The following is a 19,945-nucleotide window of genomic DNA, read 5'->3' as shown; positions in this document are numbered from 1 at the left end:
TCACACAGTCAACACGAAGTTCTAAATTGAATAATATTACTTATCTCTGGGCTCCATTAATCCCCTGGCCCTGACCAAGAACCTACGAAGACCTCTCTATCTTGTATTAGCTGTACACTTCTCTGTGCGGTGAATCAAGGGGAACAGAAACCACACAGACATGAGGGTGGCGAGAGGAGGAATAACAAGATTGGTCTAAGATAGTATAGAGGAAACTATAGCGGAATTTAGAAGCAAATAGAATTCTGAATTTAAAATGAATCTGTAACAAAACTAGAATTGATAAGAATTAGGAAAGGAAGTTAGACTCTTTGAAATTAGAATTAGAGTTATAATAAAAAGTGAAAACAAAATTTAAATCAGATTAGAAATACAAATTATAACTAAAATTAAAATTAGACTCGGAGTGAAAATTTGCTTTACATTTACAATCGGAATAAATATTGAAACTATAGCATGGCAGAGCTTAAGGGCACAGGCAGTGTTGATGGTTATACTTAGAAGCTCAAGGACAAGGTCACACAAAGAGGTCAAGGTCTATAGTTAGAAAGACAAATAGGAAGACAGACATGTCGACAGATAGACAGGTAGTTCGGGTTCTTTAATTAAAATTTACCTGGATGGAGTCAGTTCCATAAATCACAAGGTTGTTTACTTAAGCCAATTCGTCTTAGAAAGTCTTGAATATTTGAAAGGTAAACAATATGAATACAAATCTAGAATAAAATATAAAAATGTAAAATTAAAAATGAATTTACAGATTCATATAAGTTTCCCCTACGACATGAGATTTTTTTTGAGACGCTTTTAACATGACCCTTTTTAATCCACGATTTTATCCATTTCATGAAAAAAAAAAGAACAATAACGCTAAAACAACAATATACGCAGGAGTTACTAGTTAAGGTCACGTGAAATGAGACCCACCAGAAAATTGAGGTATCATCACCAAACTTGTTAACGATGATTGTTCTCCATAAGTTCAAACATCTACTGAGGTCAAAAAGGTCAAAGGTGAGTGTCATCAGTGTCATCAGGTGGAACAAGAAGAAAACAGCTCTGATACCTCGGGCGTGAGTGGGTGTGCATATCCTCCACCCAGTTGTCCTCTCTCTCTTCAGTGTGGAACGCATGCACAAACCTGAGTTACATTGTACAGTAGAAGAAGAAAAGACTGGAAAGTATTGAGCTTATCTTTGACAATGGTGAGAACTAGAGACAGAGTATGTGATCAATAGTAGACTTGACATACAGTATGTTGTATAGAGACGGGGAGAAAGATGCATACAATCAATAGAGATGTGTATTTCTCTTAAGTTTTGATTATTGGTAACTAAAGTATAATCTACCTTACAGTACGAGTCTTAAGACCTTAGTTGTTGAAGCACAATATCAAATTATAACATCATCACCTACTCACACTATAATTACCAGGAAGCAGAACACAATATGATCGTAAGTGTACATTATCACGCCAAATACATCATTATCACTTCGGGCCAAGTGCTAAGACCAAGGCTACAGAATCTCACTAAAAAAAGAAAAAGAACTTGTATGCTTCTAAGACAAACACAAGACCACTCCTATTCTGTGTTATTTCTGAAGTTCAAACACACACACACACACACACACACACACACACAGAACATTATTGACAAAGTTGCTTCATAAAATCACTTGATGAAGTTACACAAGACTTCACTTATCATAGTCACACAAAGCCACTGACTACGCGCTGACACACATACACAATGGCGAAAGAATACTAATAATGATAATGAACTGTAACAGTGCATCACTCTGATTGTCCGCAGCACAGCCCGCCCTACGTAAAACACACTCCTTGCATTTAGCTATTGCTGGGGGGACAGATACTGTATAATATATGTTGAAATCTCTTTCTCTCTCCATGTTACCGTTTTTCTATTATTGGCGTCTGCCTCATCATCACTTGTGGATTATCAGCCCCCTGTTAGCCTTCAGAGTTCTGTCACAGCAATGGGATCTAGGTCAGTACAGCTCATTTCTTCCAAGCTAGAATTTGCGTCACTGTTTTACAATTATACTAGAGATTACGTCAGTGTTTTGTATACTAGTTTGCGTCACTGTTTTTTTTTTAATTTTGATAGGTATTGGGCTGTTGTTTACTATTATAATGGCTTTTGCATCTCTATTTTTTTATGAAATCTTTTGTTACTGTTTCTGTATTTTAGCTAGATTTGCGTCACTGGTTGTTAGATCTGCTAGTCTTTTGCGTCACTTTTTAAACTGTACCACCATTTCACTGATTGCTTTTAAACTCTACTAGGATTTCATTACATTTTGAAATTGTATCTGTAATTGTTTTCTCATATTATTGTCATTTCATTCATTTTGTCCAATATAGAATAGCCTACATCACTTCTTTTCACAGACTGAATATTTCGGTCATTTATTTTCCAAATATATGATACTAATGTTTTTCCTTTCACAATAACAGGTTTTAGATATTGAATTTAAGTCTTGTGTGTTATCGTTCTCACAGCACTAGAGATTATCATTATCTTTTAATATGAGGCCACATAGTCCAACACAGTATAAGAAGTTCGGTGTGTGGAAGACTTCCCAAACTTGACTACATAACCTAAAACAGCTAGCTAAATGATCACCAACAAACGACAACAACTTGACCTTTAACAGAAAGAAACAAGATTATGAACAGGAAGCTGCATGACCTCTAATAAATGACCCCAGACAGGTGAGTTTCATGACCCCGAGAACATGAGTGTTATATCGTACCAGAAAGTCTGACCTTGTTATCCGTCACGGTGGTGGATCAGAGAGTGGTGGTTGTTGCGGTGACCAGAATAAAGTGTAAGAAGCCGAGAAATTGATCACGGAGTTCAAAAAGAAATAATCTTTGTCGATTTGTTCTTTTCCCCGTTGTGATGGATTAGGGAAGAGTAAGTCTCCGTTGATGTTGAGGGGAAGGAAGGAGGGAAGGAAGGAAGGAAGGAAGGAAGGAAGGAAGGAAGGATGGAAAAGAATAATACTGAAATATGTATCAATGTGTGGTTATCCTTTAAATCTTTAGTTACAATGATAAAATAAAATAATGATAAAAAGACGGAAAAATAAGTAATACCAAGACATTGATGTAGATAACAAAAAAGAAAATGAAAGAATGACAATGTTTGGGTCAACAAGGTCACCCGCCATCCATCACTAACGTCAAATCTCAAGGTGAAACCAAAACACTTGATGAGAGAGATCATTAAAAAATAAGTGTGTGTGTGTGTGTGTGTGTGTGTGTGTGTGTGTGTGTGTGTGTGTGTGTGTGTGTGTGCCTCTCTCTCTCTCTCTCTCTCTCTCTCTTTCTGATTTATAGGTGTATCTAACTTTACTGTGTAGTGCTGGTGGGTTGCGTCACTCGGTAAACAGAATATATACTTCAGCTCCGTGGGTGAGGCCTGAGGTACTGTACTGATTTAGTGAAGTAAAGGAAATGTTGTGTGTGTGTTTTTTCTGACTTTCTCTCTACACACCCTCCAACAATACCACCATCACACACCCTCCAACACTATCATCTACGCCCTCCAACAGTACCATCCCACACCCTCCAACACTATCATCCTACACCCTCCAACACCACCATCCACAACCTTCAACACTATCATCCACACCATCCAACCAACACCATCCAAACCCACCACCAACCCACGCCCTCCAACACCACCATCCACAACCTTCAACACTATCATCCACACCATCCAACCAACACCAATCCAAACCCACCACCAACCCACGCCCTCCAACACCACCACCAACCCACGCCCTCCTCCACCATCACCCAAGCCCTGCCACAAACCCACGCCCTCCAACACCACCATCCATTCCCTCCACCACCACCACCACTAACTACCTCCAACACAACCAGCATTACTCTTCTCCACCGCCCACGCTTCTCTCCATCTACCACACCCTCCCACGCCCTCACTCCTCGACACCAATCACTAGCCTTCACCACAGCCGCTACCATTAACACCTTCCACCGTCACCTATACCCTCCACCACCGCCCACGTTCTTCACTACCACCCACACCAGTCACTGCCCGCCACCCACACTATCCACTTTCCACTACCACCCACACCAGTCACTGTCCGCCACCCACACCATCCACTTTCCACTACCACCCACACCAGTCACTGCCCGCCACCCACACCCACTCCACCATCCACCTTCCACTACCACCACACCAGTCACTGCCGCCACCCACACCATCCACTTTCCACTACCACCCACACAAGTCACTCTCACTACCACCCACACAAGTCACCATCCACACCAGTTAGGTTAGGTTTCGTTAGGTTAGGTTAGGTTAGGTTACGTGAGGTTACTTTACGTTTTCACACACGCACACGCACGCACACACACACACACACACATACACACACACACACACACACACACACACACACACACACACACACAGTGAAAAATTGTACACTGTCTCATCACTTCAGGACGTATTCAAAACAGCCACTAGGAACCCACACGTGACTGAACTCTGGGCACCGACCCTCAAGGTCAAGGTGTGGGGAGGTGCTTGTGGGGGGTAGAGGGAGGAAGGTAAGGGTAAAGACAAGGGGCGAGGAAGGGGTGAGGGTAGGAAGGGGGTAGTAGGTAAAGGGAAGGGCAGGAGGTCAACTGGGGTCATCGCGTGTGTAACTACTCTTAACCCTGCCCCCTCCCCCCTCCTCAAATACCTGTTCTCCAAACATGACGTTGGCGGGGGGATTGATGGGGTGGGAGGAAGGGAAATGGGAATGGAGGGGAGGGTAGGTAGAGATAGGGATGCGTCAGGTAAGATAGGGAAAAGGCAGGTGCAGGAGGAGGAGAATATGCGAGGGAGGGATAGGGAAGGAAGGGGAAGGAAGGGATTATGAGAGTGCGGAGGAGGAGGCTGGAGGGGTCACACAAGGGAATGATGCGAGTAGATCAGGTCAGGAGGCATATTGGGGAATAGAGGTCAAGTGTAGGAGGGAGGTAGGGGTCAGAAGAGGAAAGAGGAGGCAGAGGGGAGGAAGGAGATAAGTGGCGGATGAAGTAGGGAGGTGGAGAGGAAGGGGAGAGGTGGAGAGGAACAAGGAAGGGATGGAAGGAAGGAGGCAGATTGAGGAGGGGGGAAGGAGGTAAGAGGGGAGGAAACAGGTTTAGGTGGAAGGAGGTGCATGGGGGAGGAATGAGGTTGAGAAGAAGGGGGAAGGAAGGAAAAGAAATCGATAATGGTGAGGCAGGAGAGGACGTGGGTAGAGGGGTAGAGGGAGAAAGGGAGAGGTAGGGGACAGGAAGTCAGCTGGTTCAATTCTTCCCCCCGTGGCGGGTTGGTCACCAACCTTGACCTCCACGTTACAGCACTTGGCCCAGCACTAGATGGCGTGGGAGGTGTTGTAGGGAGATGGCGGATTGGATGAGGGTGAACGTGTGATGGAGTGAGGGTGAGCGTGGGCGTGTGGTGGAGTAAGGGTGAGCGTGGGCGTGTGGTGGAGTGAGGGTGAGCGTGGGCGTGTACAATGTTGCAGGGGTGAGCGTGAGTTTAGATATGGATGTGTTTTTGTAGGTGGTGACGTAGGTGTGGATTTCTGCGCGCGCGTGTGTGTGTGTGTGGGGGGGGTTATGGGCGTGGGTATGGGTATATAAGCGTGGAATGACTCATAAAGCGACTTTGTCTACCACCATAAACTTCACACCTCCCGGATCCTATCACCGTAAAACCTCTCCCTTATGTTTTCCGTGATGGACTACCTTGTGAACACACACGGAGAAAAAAAAAGAGAGGGTGAGAGAGAGATGGTTACATAGATAGATAGAGAGAGAGAGAGCCCAGTCACCAGTTATTTAAAAATCTTGACATTGTAAAGCCTCAAGTAAACACTAATATCATCCCTCTGCCGAAGACGCGTCTTACTGATACACCTGAGTTACGTTAATGCATGAAATTTTGTTTTTGTCATCCTCTTCCTCGTTGTTAATTACATAACTCCATGTTGGGTTGGGTGGGCCCGTGAGGCGAGGGTCACAACGACGAACTTCCCGGCCAATAAAAAAGTAGGATTCATGAGTTTTAGAGCGTGAGGTGCGTTGATTGGTCCTTACCCACCATGACGTCACAAGAGCGCTACGACTTCCACTACTACAACGTTATGAGTTTTGTGGGTTGGTTAGATCAAGGTTTTATGTCTTTGTTATGGACTAGGAGAGGAGAGGAGAGGAGTGTGCCTGAACAAAATAACCTCTACTCAAGGTAGGCTTACTTAGTGCAGTACGGGCTTGGCATCATTGGTGATCTAGTGCCCGATATTACACACAGGTTGAGACTGGATAGGTATTTCTCCTAATATACAGTAGTCTGGAACTCTGGATATCTGTGTGTTAGTTGCGGTTTTACGATAAGCCGGTGATGGTATGGTTATAGGTTGGGGTACTGGTTAATCCAGATATCAGTCATAACTTGTACGTTTAGGTTATGTTTGCTAATAATAGGTTAGGTTAGGTTAGGTTAGGTTAGACGACAAACCCGATCCATTCCTAGAGACACTCAGTAATTATAAATTTATGAGACATTATTCTGTAGTTACCAACGAAATCAAACTTTCTCCATGATATATCTCCTAGACTGCTGAGCAGATAAGATATTAAGGAACGATTCCTGTTCACCCCAGTTCATTCTTCTCTATCTACAGAAGCCATTCATCCATTCTTCATTTTAGCTTTACCTCACCTGATAGGTCATTAATTTTAGAATCCCAGACGAAGGCCAAACTACTTTATTAAATCTTTGCCTTAGATCTACCCTGTGGCAGGACAGGTGAGTGATTGCCTGTCTGGATCTTGAGTCGTCCAAAAGTTCAGCCCTCAAAATAAAAACTAAAGAGAGTAACAAATACTTGAACATTGCAAACACTGACAAAGCTCCAGATCCGAATGGGATTCCACTAATTGTTCTCATAAATTGTGTCGCAGAACTTTCTCTTTTTCTGTTCTCACCTAAGTTACCTCACTTCAGCCTTCCCCTCTCCATGGGAACACACCAACTTTCATCTAATATAATTACAAAGAAAATTGATAAGTCCAATACTTTTAATTATCCCCCACATCTCCTCATTTCAGATATATCAAAATTTGTTAAGGTTAAGTAAGGTGAGATTAGAGTACGTTAGGTTTGTTCCCGATAGATTATACTAAGTTTGGTTAACTTTAGCGTGGTGAGGTAATCAACAGGTGTTCTAGCAAAGATTCTTGAAACAGTAATCAATGGTCATTCTCAAACACCTTGAAATCATCAGTTTATTCAGCGACCAGAGATATGGCTTCCGTGGTGGGCATCTTATTGCTGATTTTCTATTCCTTTTCTCGCATTTAATCCACCAATCAATAAATTGTAATAGCGAGTCCACTACAGAAACTCTTGACGCAACCAATGCATTTCAAAGTTTAACATTGATCCTTACATATAAAGCTTTTCTCACTTCTTTTGTTTCTTGTGTTTCTTCTTCACTACTTGCTTTGATTACAGAGTTAGTGTAGTTCTGGATGTTTATATACTTAGAAAGGGAAAACGGGAGATAAATGGAAAACGATAGAGAGAGAGAGAGAGAGAGACAGAGAGAGAGAGAGAGAGAGAGAGAGAGAGAGAGAGAGAGAGAGAGAGAGAGAGAGAGAGAGAGAGTACAATGAAAAAGATTGGAGCAGAGATATAAACACTCCATTATATTAAGGGGAATAAAACTTTCAACTAATTCCTTGCATTTACTGATTATGAAATTATGTGTTAATATTTTTGGCACAGGTATAGAGAGGAGCAGCCAGTGTACTTGCTTCCTAATTCACGGTAACCCTCGATTTTTACCTGTATAGATTTTATGCCAATTTACCCAGGTAGCCATAAACCTCGTCGAGGACATGTTCCCACCGACCCCGGGGCATTGTCTTTATTGCCACGACCTAGTACCTGCGAGTCGTTAGGTGTAGTCCCAGGGATACGTGTGGGAAAATTTCAGGTATACAGTTCGGAATTTTTCTTGAGTACCTGTAGGAAATTTCCGTGTATACCTGAGGGGTGTTTCAAGGTTTATCTGTAGGTAGTTTTCATCACTAAAATCCCCCTCTCACCACAAAAATTCCCCCTCTAGCCACTAAAAATCCCCTTCTCACCACTAAAATTCCCTCTCACCCCTAAATTCCCTCTCTCACCACTAAAAATCCCCCTCTCACCACTAAAAATCCCCCTCTCACCACTAAAAATCTCTCACCACTAAAATCACCACCCCTCTCACCACTAAAAATCCCCTGCTCACCACTAAAATCCCCCTCTCACCACTAAAATTCCCCCTCTCGCTACTAAAAATCACCCTCTCACCACTAAAAATACCCCTCTCACCACTAAAATTCCCCCTCTCACCAATAAAAATCCCCTTCACCTTAATTCATTTTCATGTGTACTCTGGGGTCGAGATGATATATGAAACAGTTGATTCTAATACAAGGTTCCCCATTTTCTATATCATCAAGACATGACAATTTATATATGTGTCGTATATCTAAAACTGTGTTGGCGCTGGTGTGTTTGTGAGTATTTCAACATGTCTAAGAGCGATCCCTTCCATTATATTACCACATTCAATGCGTTGTTTCTTCTCGTCTATGGTAAAGTCCTTGACATTTACTTGCGTCCCTCGGGTCGTGACCTCTCTATCGATCTCCTCCATTGTCCCTGAGGGCAGAGGTCGGCCAGCGGTGAATCCTTCCTCATAACAGATTCTTAGTGACTCGTATCTAAATTTGGTTGTATCTTAGAAATACGACATAATTTAAATTCAGTAAAAATTGCATTACCAATCATTCGGCAAAGGTGAGCAAATTTCAATTCGAGACTATTTTATCTGTCAGTTGTATAATACATACATGGATCTGTTATAATACTTCTATGTAAAAGATGCAAGTTTACTGAAAGGCAGGACATCCTGAGTTACTTGAGGGCCACCCAAACTAGAGGTGACCATGTCCAGGGAAGAAGACCAGTGGTTTGTATAGGATCCCTCCAATGTTCTTGATAGTCTTGTCCACGGCTGTTCTCGCTTCCACTGGTTGGACCTGGTATACGTTTTCCACCCTATCGTGTCAGAAGAATTATAAGTCCCGTAAGGCCCTCAGTCTACTTGGATGATCACGATAATATAGTTGAGGATTCACCTAAGATGCTCTGTGTTTTCTAAGGGTATTATGTCTCTATTGAAAGGGTATCTAATCGTCCAGATGGAAACCTATGAGATGCTGAAAAGTTGATGGAGCATTTGAAGGTACAGTACGACGTATAATTCCTAAGTTTATACATATATATTTTCCCTACTGTTCCCACTTGTTGCCGCTGCTTTCAGTGATTGGTCTGTCATCATTCACAACTTTTTGAGCGTTTTAATTTTCAATAGTATCTAAGAAAGTTTTACAATTAAAAATATTAACAGAATTTGTCAGTCCTGCCACCATTTGACCAATGGTAATTTAAGCTTACAATTTTAAGCATACACATAGACCACACTTAGATGAGAGGACTAAAAGTTACGAAGTTTACTCATACTATCCAGTTACCCCTTTAAAAAGTTTTCTCTAAGTCATTTTTAGCGTAAACTATAATCGGTATATATTTCGTGATAAGGTCATTTTATCATCTTCACTCTTAATCAGTGTAAAGTAATGCGACTCATTCTGAGGATCGTGGAAAGAGTTCCAGGTATTATCATATCTTAGATAAGCCTGAGGACTGATTCTCATCCCATTTTTTATGTCACGTGACTATAATTTTAATCACTCGTTGACTCTTTAAGCGTTTTGTGTTGAGATCGATGTGTTATTATTATTATTATTAGTATTATTATTATTATTATTATTATTTATTATTTATTATTATTATTATTATTATTATTATTATTATTATTATCATTATTATTATTATTATTATTATTATTATTATTATTATTATTATTATTATTATTATTATTATTATTACAAGCCATTTCGCAGGGTTTCTTTTTTAACGACCTTCATTGTACAGTGTTGTACAGGAGCAAACCGGAGTACCCTTAAAATAATCTGCCATTATGGTAGGGTCAAATATACTATTCTGTTAAAACTAAAATATTCTAAAATATTGTTTATTTGAACAATATGTACTGTATGGGGTAAAAGGGAAAATTGTCACCAATACTGTACTTAAAATCAGATATCAACTCAAAAACAACAAATAGCGTTGGACAGCATGAGAATTATAAGCCTACTGTAAACCTATACAATTATGCATTAAAAAAACATAAAAACAAATAACGGTTCGTTTGTTGTACACGGTCACGCACTTCGAACGACACCTCAAGGCGCAATGGGAAAGAGGGAAGCTGTACAAAACCCTTTAAGCAAAACAATTGATCACTACTGTGTACAAATATCAACTTCCTAGCTCATAAAGTACAGTAAAAAGAAATAAAGATGAAAACTGACAAATGGATCACTAATATATCCTTGGGGCACACACTTCATGTAGCATCCAGAGACGAAAGGGGGGAGGGGGAGGGACGGACAATGCACAATAATAATACAAATTTAAGTGTTATTGTGTGTAAAAGATTAACAACACTAAGTTCGCAGTACAACACTACACACAGTCACTACCAACCAAATTTTATGTTTCTACGTTCTTTTCGATGTATATGACGTAAGAACCAAAGTTTGAAATTCATGTTGGGTCCTGTTAGTTTTATCTTTGTTTGAATCAACACTTTGTGAAACATCTTGTTGGTGATTTTATCTTCATGGTTGGTAATGCTCCAGCTCATGTGGCTTTGGGCTATCTAGAGTTCCTAACCAAGAAGAAATTGACATTCTGCACAGGCCTTACAAGTTTCCCGAACTTTAATCCGACAGGATACATTTGGGACAAATTTTACAAACGTGTCTCTGGAAGTAAAAACCCTCCAGAAACACTCTGTGAACTGACAAATACTGTTATGGAGAGTGGAGGACCTTCCTAGGACAGCAGATTCAGACTTTCACTGGGATCGTGTCAAGCAGGGGCGGGAAGTGTATTAACGCAGTGTGTAAAATAATGATGCTTTTATTGTAAAATTTGGGATAGATAATTAGAGATTCATTGTGTTGATAAGAGTCATGTTATTTTAATATTCCAAAACATATTTTACTTCTCTTTACACATGAAACCAAAAATGTAAAAGTATGTGTTGCATTTTCATGATTTCTTTACATTAATAAATATTATGAAAATGGCATTTGTTCCTTTAATTATTTTGAACTTAGTATATTTAAGACTCAAATTATAGTTAAAAATATACCCCAAATAGAATGAGGAATACCCGGTAAGTCAATTTGCTATAATCACTCGTCGGATGGTATCAAATCAAATAGCAATATTTCATTCCCACTTTAAATAACTTCATATTTCTAATAAACTTCGACTTTCTGGCGGAACATGGAAATGTAGGAAGCATTTAATGTTACCCATGTCCTTGCTAAGTCATACTTATGGTTTCTGATCAATAACTTTAGAATGGTTTGAGAACTTTGCAACGTCATTGTTTCATTAGTATCAAAGACGAGTTCAGTAATTCACGTTTTCCTTACGAGTTTGTCACGGTTGTGGTCCCTCTCCCACATGTCGCATTACAACGTTATTCCTTGGCAGGGTTTGCATCACCTTCAGTAAGTGTCTCATCACAGTGGGGGTGTCCTAGTTTGGTTCAGCTGTTAAATATATACTGTACATTATAGCCATTTTCTGTTACCACTTCTTTTTAATTATTTCCTTCCTTATCAACATTACGTAGTTGTTGTGAAATCTACATGCATATAATAAAATGCCATAATCACATTCAAATTTATATAATATGTGAAGCACATAGTCCAGTGAAGCATCGACCAAGGTCTTAGTCAGGACGATTTGTTGTCCCAGTGTCTCAAAAAGAAACTAGTCAGCGTTCACCACACCTCAGTCTAGGGTGGATGTGTGTCCCAGGTGCCAGGGGTGAAGGAGGGGCACCTCAGCCGATGATGGGTCGGAGGGTCCCCCTGATGACTGTGCTACAGGTTGGGCAAGTGTCAAGGGGCCTGGCGCAGGTGGCACACAGGTGAAGGTGGGAGCATGGCTGGAACACCACAGCTACGCGCCTCAGCTTACACACCCGACAAACCAAGCGACTCTCCTCATCCTCTACACGTTTTCTCAGTTCCACCACTGTCAGGGAGATAAATTAAAACTTACCCACACGACACACCAAGTAAATATCCTCTTCCTCCACCTCCTCCTAATCCTAATCCTCCTCGTCCTCCTCCTCCTCCTCCTCCTTCACTCACTATTTCAGCTCCGTCACAGGGATAAATATAGGCGGGGTATATAAGAGACAAGTATCACTAATATATAATAAGGAAGAAAGAAATGGAGAATATTGACCTAGCCTCATCATGACCGCCTTTAGTGTAGTGGCCATCAGGTATATTAGGTAGGATAATAAAATCCACTCTTATCAGCTCAGAAACTTAGGATATACAAGAACAATATATGTCCATGAAGACTTTGCCTTATAAAAAATAGTTTTTGTCATGTCAGTTGTGCAGAAGGTATACTGTATATGTGATCTATAGAAATTATCTTTTTGATGCCTCATTCTAATGTCTTATAATAATATATTTAAGAACTGCTTATTAAATTTCGTTGCCTGTACTTAAGTCATAGTGTCTTTTGTTTAAATGAACAAAACGTTTATATATGTAAAGACATTGACGGCCATGAGAAGAATGTGCTAAGTAAATAAACAAAATATGCATAAAATGGCTTGTTCTTATGTTAAGGAACTTGTGAACAGATGAAGCTTCACTAACCTTCCTGCAACAAGACTTGGTAGCGGGCGACGTCGGGGGCCGCCTCTTGTGGCAACTGCCTGGACGAGTTCTCTACCACTGACGACGAAACCTATTAACATGTATTTCCAGTTAAATCTATATATTTCCTTTGATTGGAACTCATACTGAAGAATTTTGCAAATTAACCTTAAGAGAACGAAACGACAACACTCAAACTCTTTATCAACGCGACCAACTCACTTGCGTGAGTTCTCTATCCTCCACCAGTCCACCGTCAGACACGAGGCCCCTCCGTCGTTGAGTCTCCTCAAAATCGAACACCAGCTGTAGGGCTTCCGACACCGTCCCACACAGAGTTCCCCTCGCCTGCAGGAGCTGTCGCAGGGCTCCTGTCACCGATTTCGCTGACAGTCCCATACTCACCAGGCGCTGCAAGATAAAGGCCATATCAAGAATACTTTGTTTAAATAAATTTCGTTTAAGACTATGTAATACATGCGGCGTACATAATAATCCACATTTATTACACACTTTATGCTTCACTGTACTGTTTAACTAAAAAAAAACTAATGCACATTCCCGTGCAATTTTTATATTATAGCAACTGTACAGGTGTTCATGTAACACTCAAATGATTACATAAGAACATAAGAAAATAAGGAGTCTGCAATAGGCCGGTTGGCCTGTGCATGGCAGCTCCTGTCGAGAGTTACTACCACTCTCTATCATCCATGAATCTATCTCGCCTCCTTTTGAAACTTTCCAGAGTTCCAGCACTTACTACAAAGTTGCTAAGCTTGTTCCACTCGTCCACCACCCTATTTGTGAACCAGTTTCTTCCTATCTCCCTCCTAAACCTAAACTTATCCAACTTGAATCCGTTGCTCCGAGTCCTATCCTGCTCGGATATTATAAGAACTTTATCTATATCCCCTTTATTGATTCCTTTCACCCACTTAAATACTTCTATTATATTCTGATTTATCATGATTTGGATGGCTTTAAATAACAAGGTCGATATTGAATAATAGAGTATTATTACACTATAGTTTATTTTATTATTAGCTGGTAAAAATATTGTCAGAGATATAAGTCTCATAACTCATTAGTTTATATGACTAATATTAAATTCTTTATTACACAGAAAAAAAAAGAATACCTTCAGTATAGTGTCCACCGGCTGTTGACAAGACAGAGGATGACGTCACACACAACTATTGCTAGTGAGGATTATACGAGGATTGTTTACCTCAGTGAAACGATCTGATAGCCCCTTGATGCCTGGCCTGTGTTGGTGTTGGTGTGCGGATTAGTGGATGTCATGATTATGACCTGACCTCATGTTTAATAAGGTCACCATGTGTACTTAAGCCTCTCTCCGTCCATGTAATTCAGTTGCCCCTGAAGATGTCTTGAATAAAGACGAAAGCTAAGGTGCTCCATTGTTTCCCTTTTCCCTGTGTGATTTTATCAAGATTTATCTTATCCACGTTTTCATTGTGGATCTACATGATATATATATATATATATATATATATATATATATATATATATATATATATATATATAAGCAATACCTTAGCAAGAGGGTGGGCCAGGAGCAGTTTGGCCTCTTCGTCACTTAGTCCAATAGGTCTGATCAACGCCGGCGGAGGAATATTATCATCCCATGGCCTGGAAGCGGTCTCCTCCCCCTTTTTTATCCTGATGTAGGGGCAACTGGGGTAGTAACGGGCGTGGTCTGCGATAGGGTCGTCTCCTTGGCGCCAGCTGAAGAGTCCCCCACCACAGTGGAAACACTGGACCCAGTCGGAGATCCCCGAGTAGAAGAGCCCGGCCGCCACCAGGGCGTCGATGGTGACGGTAGCAGACTCTTCATTTGGCCAGCGTTTAAAAGTCTGCCTCCGGGCGGCGTCAGTGTTGAACTGAGGATAAGCCAGGAGTCCAGCGTCTCCCTGCTGGGCGTCGTCTGACCAAATAAAACAAACTATAAAATGGTTTTAACGTCCTGTTAGTGTTACCTATAGACGATAATCTTTTTTCTCAACTAATTTTATTGCTTTTCTTGACCAACTCTATAGTTCGTATATATATAATATATGTGTACTTACATACACAAGAAAAAACTTGCTATTTTAAAGGTTCATTCTTCGAAGGTATAATGAAACTATAAGGTCGTACAGGGGAAGTTAGTGATAAAATAACTAATAATCGTAATAGGAAAATACAGGAATTAATAAAAATGTTGTATAACGGCTATCGGACAAATGTGCCTGTGGACACTTACACTACAGCAACCAATAACTCACCCCTCTCATAGGCAGCAGCTTTGGGTGCCCTCACGATGGGCCGTGTGCTGGTAACCCTGAAGGCGTGGTACTCATCCAACAAGCGGTACACCCGGCCAGTATCATCTGCCGGATGCGAGAGAGGAACATTGCCGGTAGCGACCCCAGTGATAAAGGGGCAGTTGGGAAAATGCTTTCGGTGTTCGATGTCTGGTTGGTCCCCCGGGTCCCAGTACCCCACGATCCCCTTGCAGAAGATGCACTGGACATGGTCGCGAGTCTGCAGGTAGAAGAAGCCATTCCTGGCCAGCTGATCTGGGTCCACATAGGCGACCGTCCAGTTGGCGAATGTTTGCCGCCTTACCGACTCCAACAGGAACGCCGAATGACAGTGGAAGCGACGCTCACGACGCAGCTCGGCTGAGGGGGGAACATAAATAGTGTTAGGAGAGCAAACTTTATAGTAAGAGTAATTCAAGTAGTAATAATTATATGATGGTAATGTCGATATTTTTTTAGATTAATTATAATAAATGTCGGGTAATAAAAATGATACAAATAGTGATTATGATAGAACTAATGATAATTTGATAGGATTCCTGGAACCTTGAGTGCCCACTAGAGTCAGGTCTCAAGTGAGGCATAACAGCAAGTCATGCCTCAACGTTTACAATGAAAATATTTTCATAAGGCTCTTGTTTTTGTTATAACTATCATGTAGGCTTTTTAGGTCCGATTCTGAGGTCAGATTTGATGCTTGTTGAAATTTTCGTTGGGAATTTTTCGAGGACTGTTGTTTCATCATGAGACCTAAAACGTCGTCTGGAGAAGGAAGCTTTGTAAAATACATGACAATGACACGAGTAACTCACGCAGCCGCTTCTGTGTAGGCCAGGAAGTGGCGTCCATCCTGACGTCGTTCATCTCGGCTTGGTGCTGATGATGACAGCCTGTAACACGGAGACACATCCTATAAGTCTTCATGTCTCTATTCGCCATTAAATCAATCCCCCCCCCCCTTTCCTCTCTCTATCTTTGATTTTTCCCTCTTTACTTCTTTCTTAAATTCTCTCTCTGTCACCTGCCCATACACACACATTATTGCTTTGTCCCTCTGCTCCCTTCGAGTTGGGGATCGAATAAAAAGAGGTTTTAATGCTGCTTCTTAAGATTATATTCATGTCTTCCAAGAGACTAAAAGTACTCGTTAAAATTCCATAATCAACATTTCGCTGTATCATAAAAATTACTTGTTACTGATCATCTACAACTGATAAAACTGATTTCTACATCATTAAGAAAATTACAATGTGCCAACCACTCTCTCCTGGTGGGACCTTATAGCTACAAATCTGAAACACGTGGTAATGACTCTCTTAAGTCATAGGGAATCTGCCAAGAGGTAAAGGTGAATTGCTAACTAAACTGCAAGAAAACGGCGGCGAGTAAGAATGAGCCCCCAAGAAAATATCAGTAGAGCATTAGCACAGCAACAGAACATCGCATTAATTTTAGGTTATCAAGTTGGTCGTAGAGAAAAATCATATTGATATGCACATTTTGATAATGTACTTTGATAATTATTATTTCAGCGGCAGTGTAGAGATGATTTACAGTAGGATCTTTTAAAAACTCTTCCCGGATAGAATTTTTTGTTGTGACTGTTCTGCCGTGTAAGTGCGTTCTGTAAGCTTCATTTTACTTTTGTTTTTGATAGTGTACAGATCAAGTAGTCACCTCTTTAAGGATAAGGAAGGCCGTGAACAGTTAAGAAAGATGCCCCTGTTTTCTTTGATAAGTTTACTGTATTATATTATTTACAAATATTTTCACATCTGCGAGAAGAATGACTCCCTTGTCTCTGCTCTGCATGATGACTTCGATGGTTTAGATCTGTGTCCTGTTGTGTGTGTGTCGCACTTGGCATCTTAAAGAAACGATCTGTATTCTTGGTTTACGTTATGTTTAGGATTTAACACGTCTTGGGTATCTGTGCTTGGTAGTTGTCAGCCCCTAGAACCTTTACTCTCTCTGAATATTCGAGATGTCTTACTTCAGGAATAAATTTAGTTGTATTTTCGTTGCATGTTTCCATTCCTTCAGAAATACGAGATATAATTCCTCGAGTTTCTTTGATTTTCTTCACCTTTTCTCCCACAAGTAAAATGCCAATATCTTGATCATGGGGAAATAAAATATTGATCCTAATTGCGTGGATGACATCATAGCATATACATACGAAAATGATAATAATAATAATAATAATAATAATAATAATAATAATAATAATGATAATAATAATAATAATAATAATAATAATAATAACAATAACAAAAACAATAACAATAATAATAATAACAATAACAATAATAATAATAATAATAATAATAAGGAAAACGAATTAAAAAATAGACAAAACCCAGAAACAAGTTATGGCCACAAAACTAGTCAAATATATTCCTTAAATGGTGAAGTTAACTATAGTTCCTCATGTTATACTTGGTGGTGTAGAGGGGCGTGATGCTCAGTGGGAGATGTTTCATTAAGTAAGCAGTGTGTGTGTGTGCGTCGTTGGCTGGTCTTATCGGCCCCCAGCTGATAAGAGCCAACATGTATAGACAAACTCAGCTTTATCTGCGTTATCACCCAAGTTCTTATAGTTTAATGGACCTAATTTTGTTTATTGCACTTTTCTTTTTTTCCATTTTATTTTTCTTTTTCCTCCTTGTCTTTCTTTTATTTATTTCTTCCAGCTATTATTCTCTTACCTCCCTCTCCTCCACTTGTTATAATGAGGTTCCTCTCCCTCTCTCGTATTATCACTCTCCCTCTTTTCATTTCCGCTTTTGTCACCTCCGCTTCCTCCTTGTCAATCTTGTGAGAGCGCGGACAAACACACACACACACACACACACACACACACACACTCTCTCTACCTACTTTGCTGTCACTTGGAATCGAGTTTGACGATCATCCAGCTATGATACAATGGTATGTGTTATTAAGGATGTCACCTACGTTGGTGAGTTATGAGGTGACTAAATAGGCCGATATGGGACCGGGTGGGTCGTTCACAGATGTTGCATATGCTGGGGGCTACATCTGGTGTGGGAGGGGTGGCGGCAGCACGTTCCGACGTTGGCGCTTGTCTGCCTCATTATGCAGTCGGGCTAACTCGAAAGTATTGACACCTTCTTGTGTGGTGCTCCTCCAAGCGTTACGGTGCAGAGTAATCGTCTCCCAGGTGAGGGGGTCGATTTGGCACTTTTTCAGGTTTGTCTTAAGACTATCCTCATACCTTTTGAGTTACCCGCCAGCGTTACGTTTACTATTCATTAGGTGACTGTAAAGTAGCTGCTTTGACAGTCTACTGTCGTCCATGCGGATAACATGGCCAGTCCAGCGTAGTTGTTCATAGATAATGGTAGCCTCGATACTTCTACAGTTGGTGTCAACAAGAATACTGGCATTTGTTCTCTTGTCTTCGCAGCGAACTCGATGCATGGAACATAGGCTAGGCTGGTGAAAGTTTTCAAGTGCCTTGAGGTGTCTCCTGTATGTGACCCATGTCTCGCTGCCATATAGCAGGGTGGGGAGGACCACTGTTCGATATCCGTGTAACTTTGTAGATAATTTCAGTTCCCTACAGCTGAACACACACACACACACACACAAGCAGTCGAAGAGGGACAATAAAGAGTGAGAAAACATACAGTATAGGAGACTATAATGACAATAAAACTAGAATTTTCTGCACTCACGAGCATAATAATCATATATCACTGTTTATCTTCAGTTAGAAAATAAACATGTACTTCAAAATGCTGAGCGTACAGTACATAGTTTAATTTCTAGGACAGTCATACAGGTGGGGATGATGTTAGTTAATGGATAGTCTCTCTCTCTCTCTCTCTCTCTCTCTCTCTCTCTCTCTCACACCATGGTAATGATACACACAGGTGAGCAGTAAGACATAAGACCTTACCTATAAAAGGGTTTTATCCATATTGTCCTGTGAGGTGGTGGTGAGAGTCGTCAGATATTTCCTCGCATGTTTCTCGTTGAGTGGGTTTTGGTTTCACTTGATTTGTTGTCCGTCTGTTTGATTGGTTAACTGGTAGGCACACTGGCTAACTGCCTAGAAGATTAGTAGTTTGTCTGGGTGCATTCCTTTTGCTTTTTTCTTCAATTACGTCACAAATACCTATTGCTGTAATGATTGTTTACATAGTTGTGAAACTTGTTTGCTTGGCTTTCTCTATGACGTTTTAGGTTTGTTTGGTTGCTTGTTTGACTGGTAGTTCGGTTGAGTTTTTGTTGGCTGATTGTTTAGTTGCTGACAGAGTAACTGGCTCAGCGATCGCAGCTGCCTAAAGGTGGATGGATGGACCGGCTGCGACAGTCCTTGTGAGAACTGCCGCGTGATACTGAGAGTGAGTGATAGTAAAAGTACTCTATATTCTATATCCCCCCGTCCCTCCCTCCTTCCCTCCCTCCCTCCTTATCATCACCACCTTCCACCTCACCCTCCCTATTACCTACCACCTAACCCCCCCCCCCCGAACCTTCCTCGTTACTTACCTTCTCACCACTCTTCCTCCCCTGGGCACCTACCTTCCCCAGCCTTACTCCCCCCTGCCCTCCTCTCCTAGCCCTCCCTCCCACCACCCCCTCTCTCTCTCTCTCTCTCTCTACTCGTTTTATTTCTCTTTCTCACTCTCACATTTTTCCTATCCTTCCGTTTCTTTCTTAT

General features: G+C 40.9%; 1 protein-coding gene across 1 annotated transcript; it reads right to left on the bottom strand.

Moving 5' to 3' along the window:
- Positions 1–11,910: 11,910 nt before the first annotated feature.
- LOC121853868 (baculoviral IAP repeat-containing protein 7-B-like) lies at positions 11,911–19,612 on the bottom strand. The gene is made up of 7 exons (XM_042348245.1): positions 19,178–19,612; positions 16,065–16,142; positions 15,214–15,612; positions 14,482–14,873; positions 13,145–13,333; positions 12,923–13,013; positions 11,911–12,278 (listed from the first exon to the last, which is right to left on the bottom strand). Exons 2-7 carry the CDS (start codon positions 16,114–16,116, stop codon positions 12,085–12,087), a joined length of 1,317 nt encoding a protein of 438 aa, XP_042204179.1. The 5' UTR covers positions 16,117–16,142; positions 19,178–19,612; the 3' UTR covers positions 11,911–12,084.
- Positions 19,613–19,945: the final 333 nt, after the last annotated feature.

The sequence above is a fragment of the Homarus americanus genome, unplaced genomic scaffold, assembly GCF_018991925.1.
Source record: "Homarus americanus isolate GMGI-L3 unplaced genomic scaffold, GMGI_Hamer_2.0 scaffold18703, whole genome shotgun sequence".
Classification (NCBI taxonomy): domain Eukaryota; kingdom Metazoa; phylum Arthropoda; class Malacostraca; order Decapoda; family Nephropidae; genus Homarus; species Homarus americanus.
Note: the sequence above shows the minus strand (reverse complement) of the source record. Positions and strands in the feature narration are given on the sequence as shown.

Coding starts and splice junctions, on each gene's coding strand:
- LOC121853868 (XM_042348245.1), bottom strand. CDS start 16,116: ATGAACGACGTCAGGATGGACGCCACTTCCTGGCCTACACAGAAGCGG. Junction 13,334..14,481: donor TGGCCCACCCTCTTGCTAAG/GTATTGCTTATA, acceptor TTTATCTTGCAG/CGCCTGGTGAGTATGGGACT. Junction 13,014..13,144: donor AGGATAGAGAACTCACGCAA/GTGAGTTGGTCG, acceptor ACATGTTAATAG/GTTTCGTCGTCAGTGGTAGA.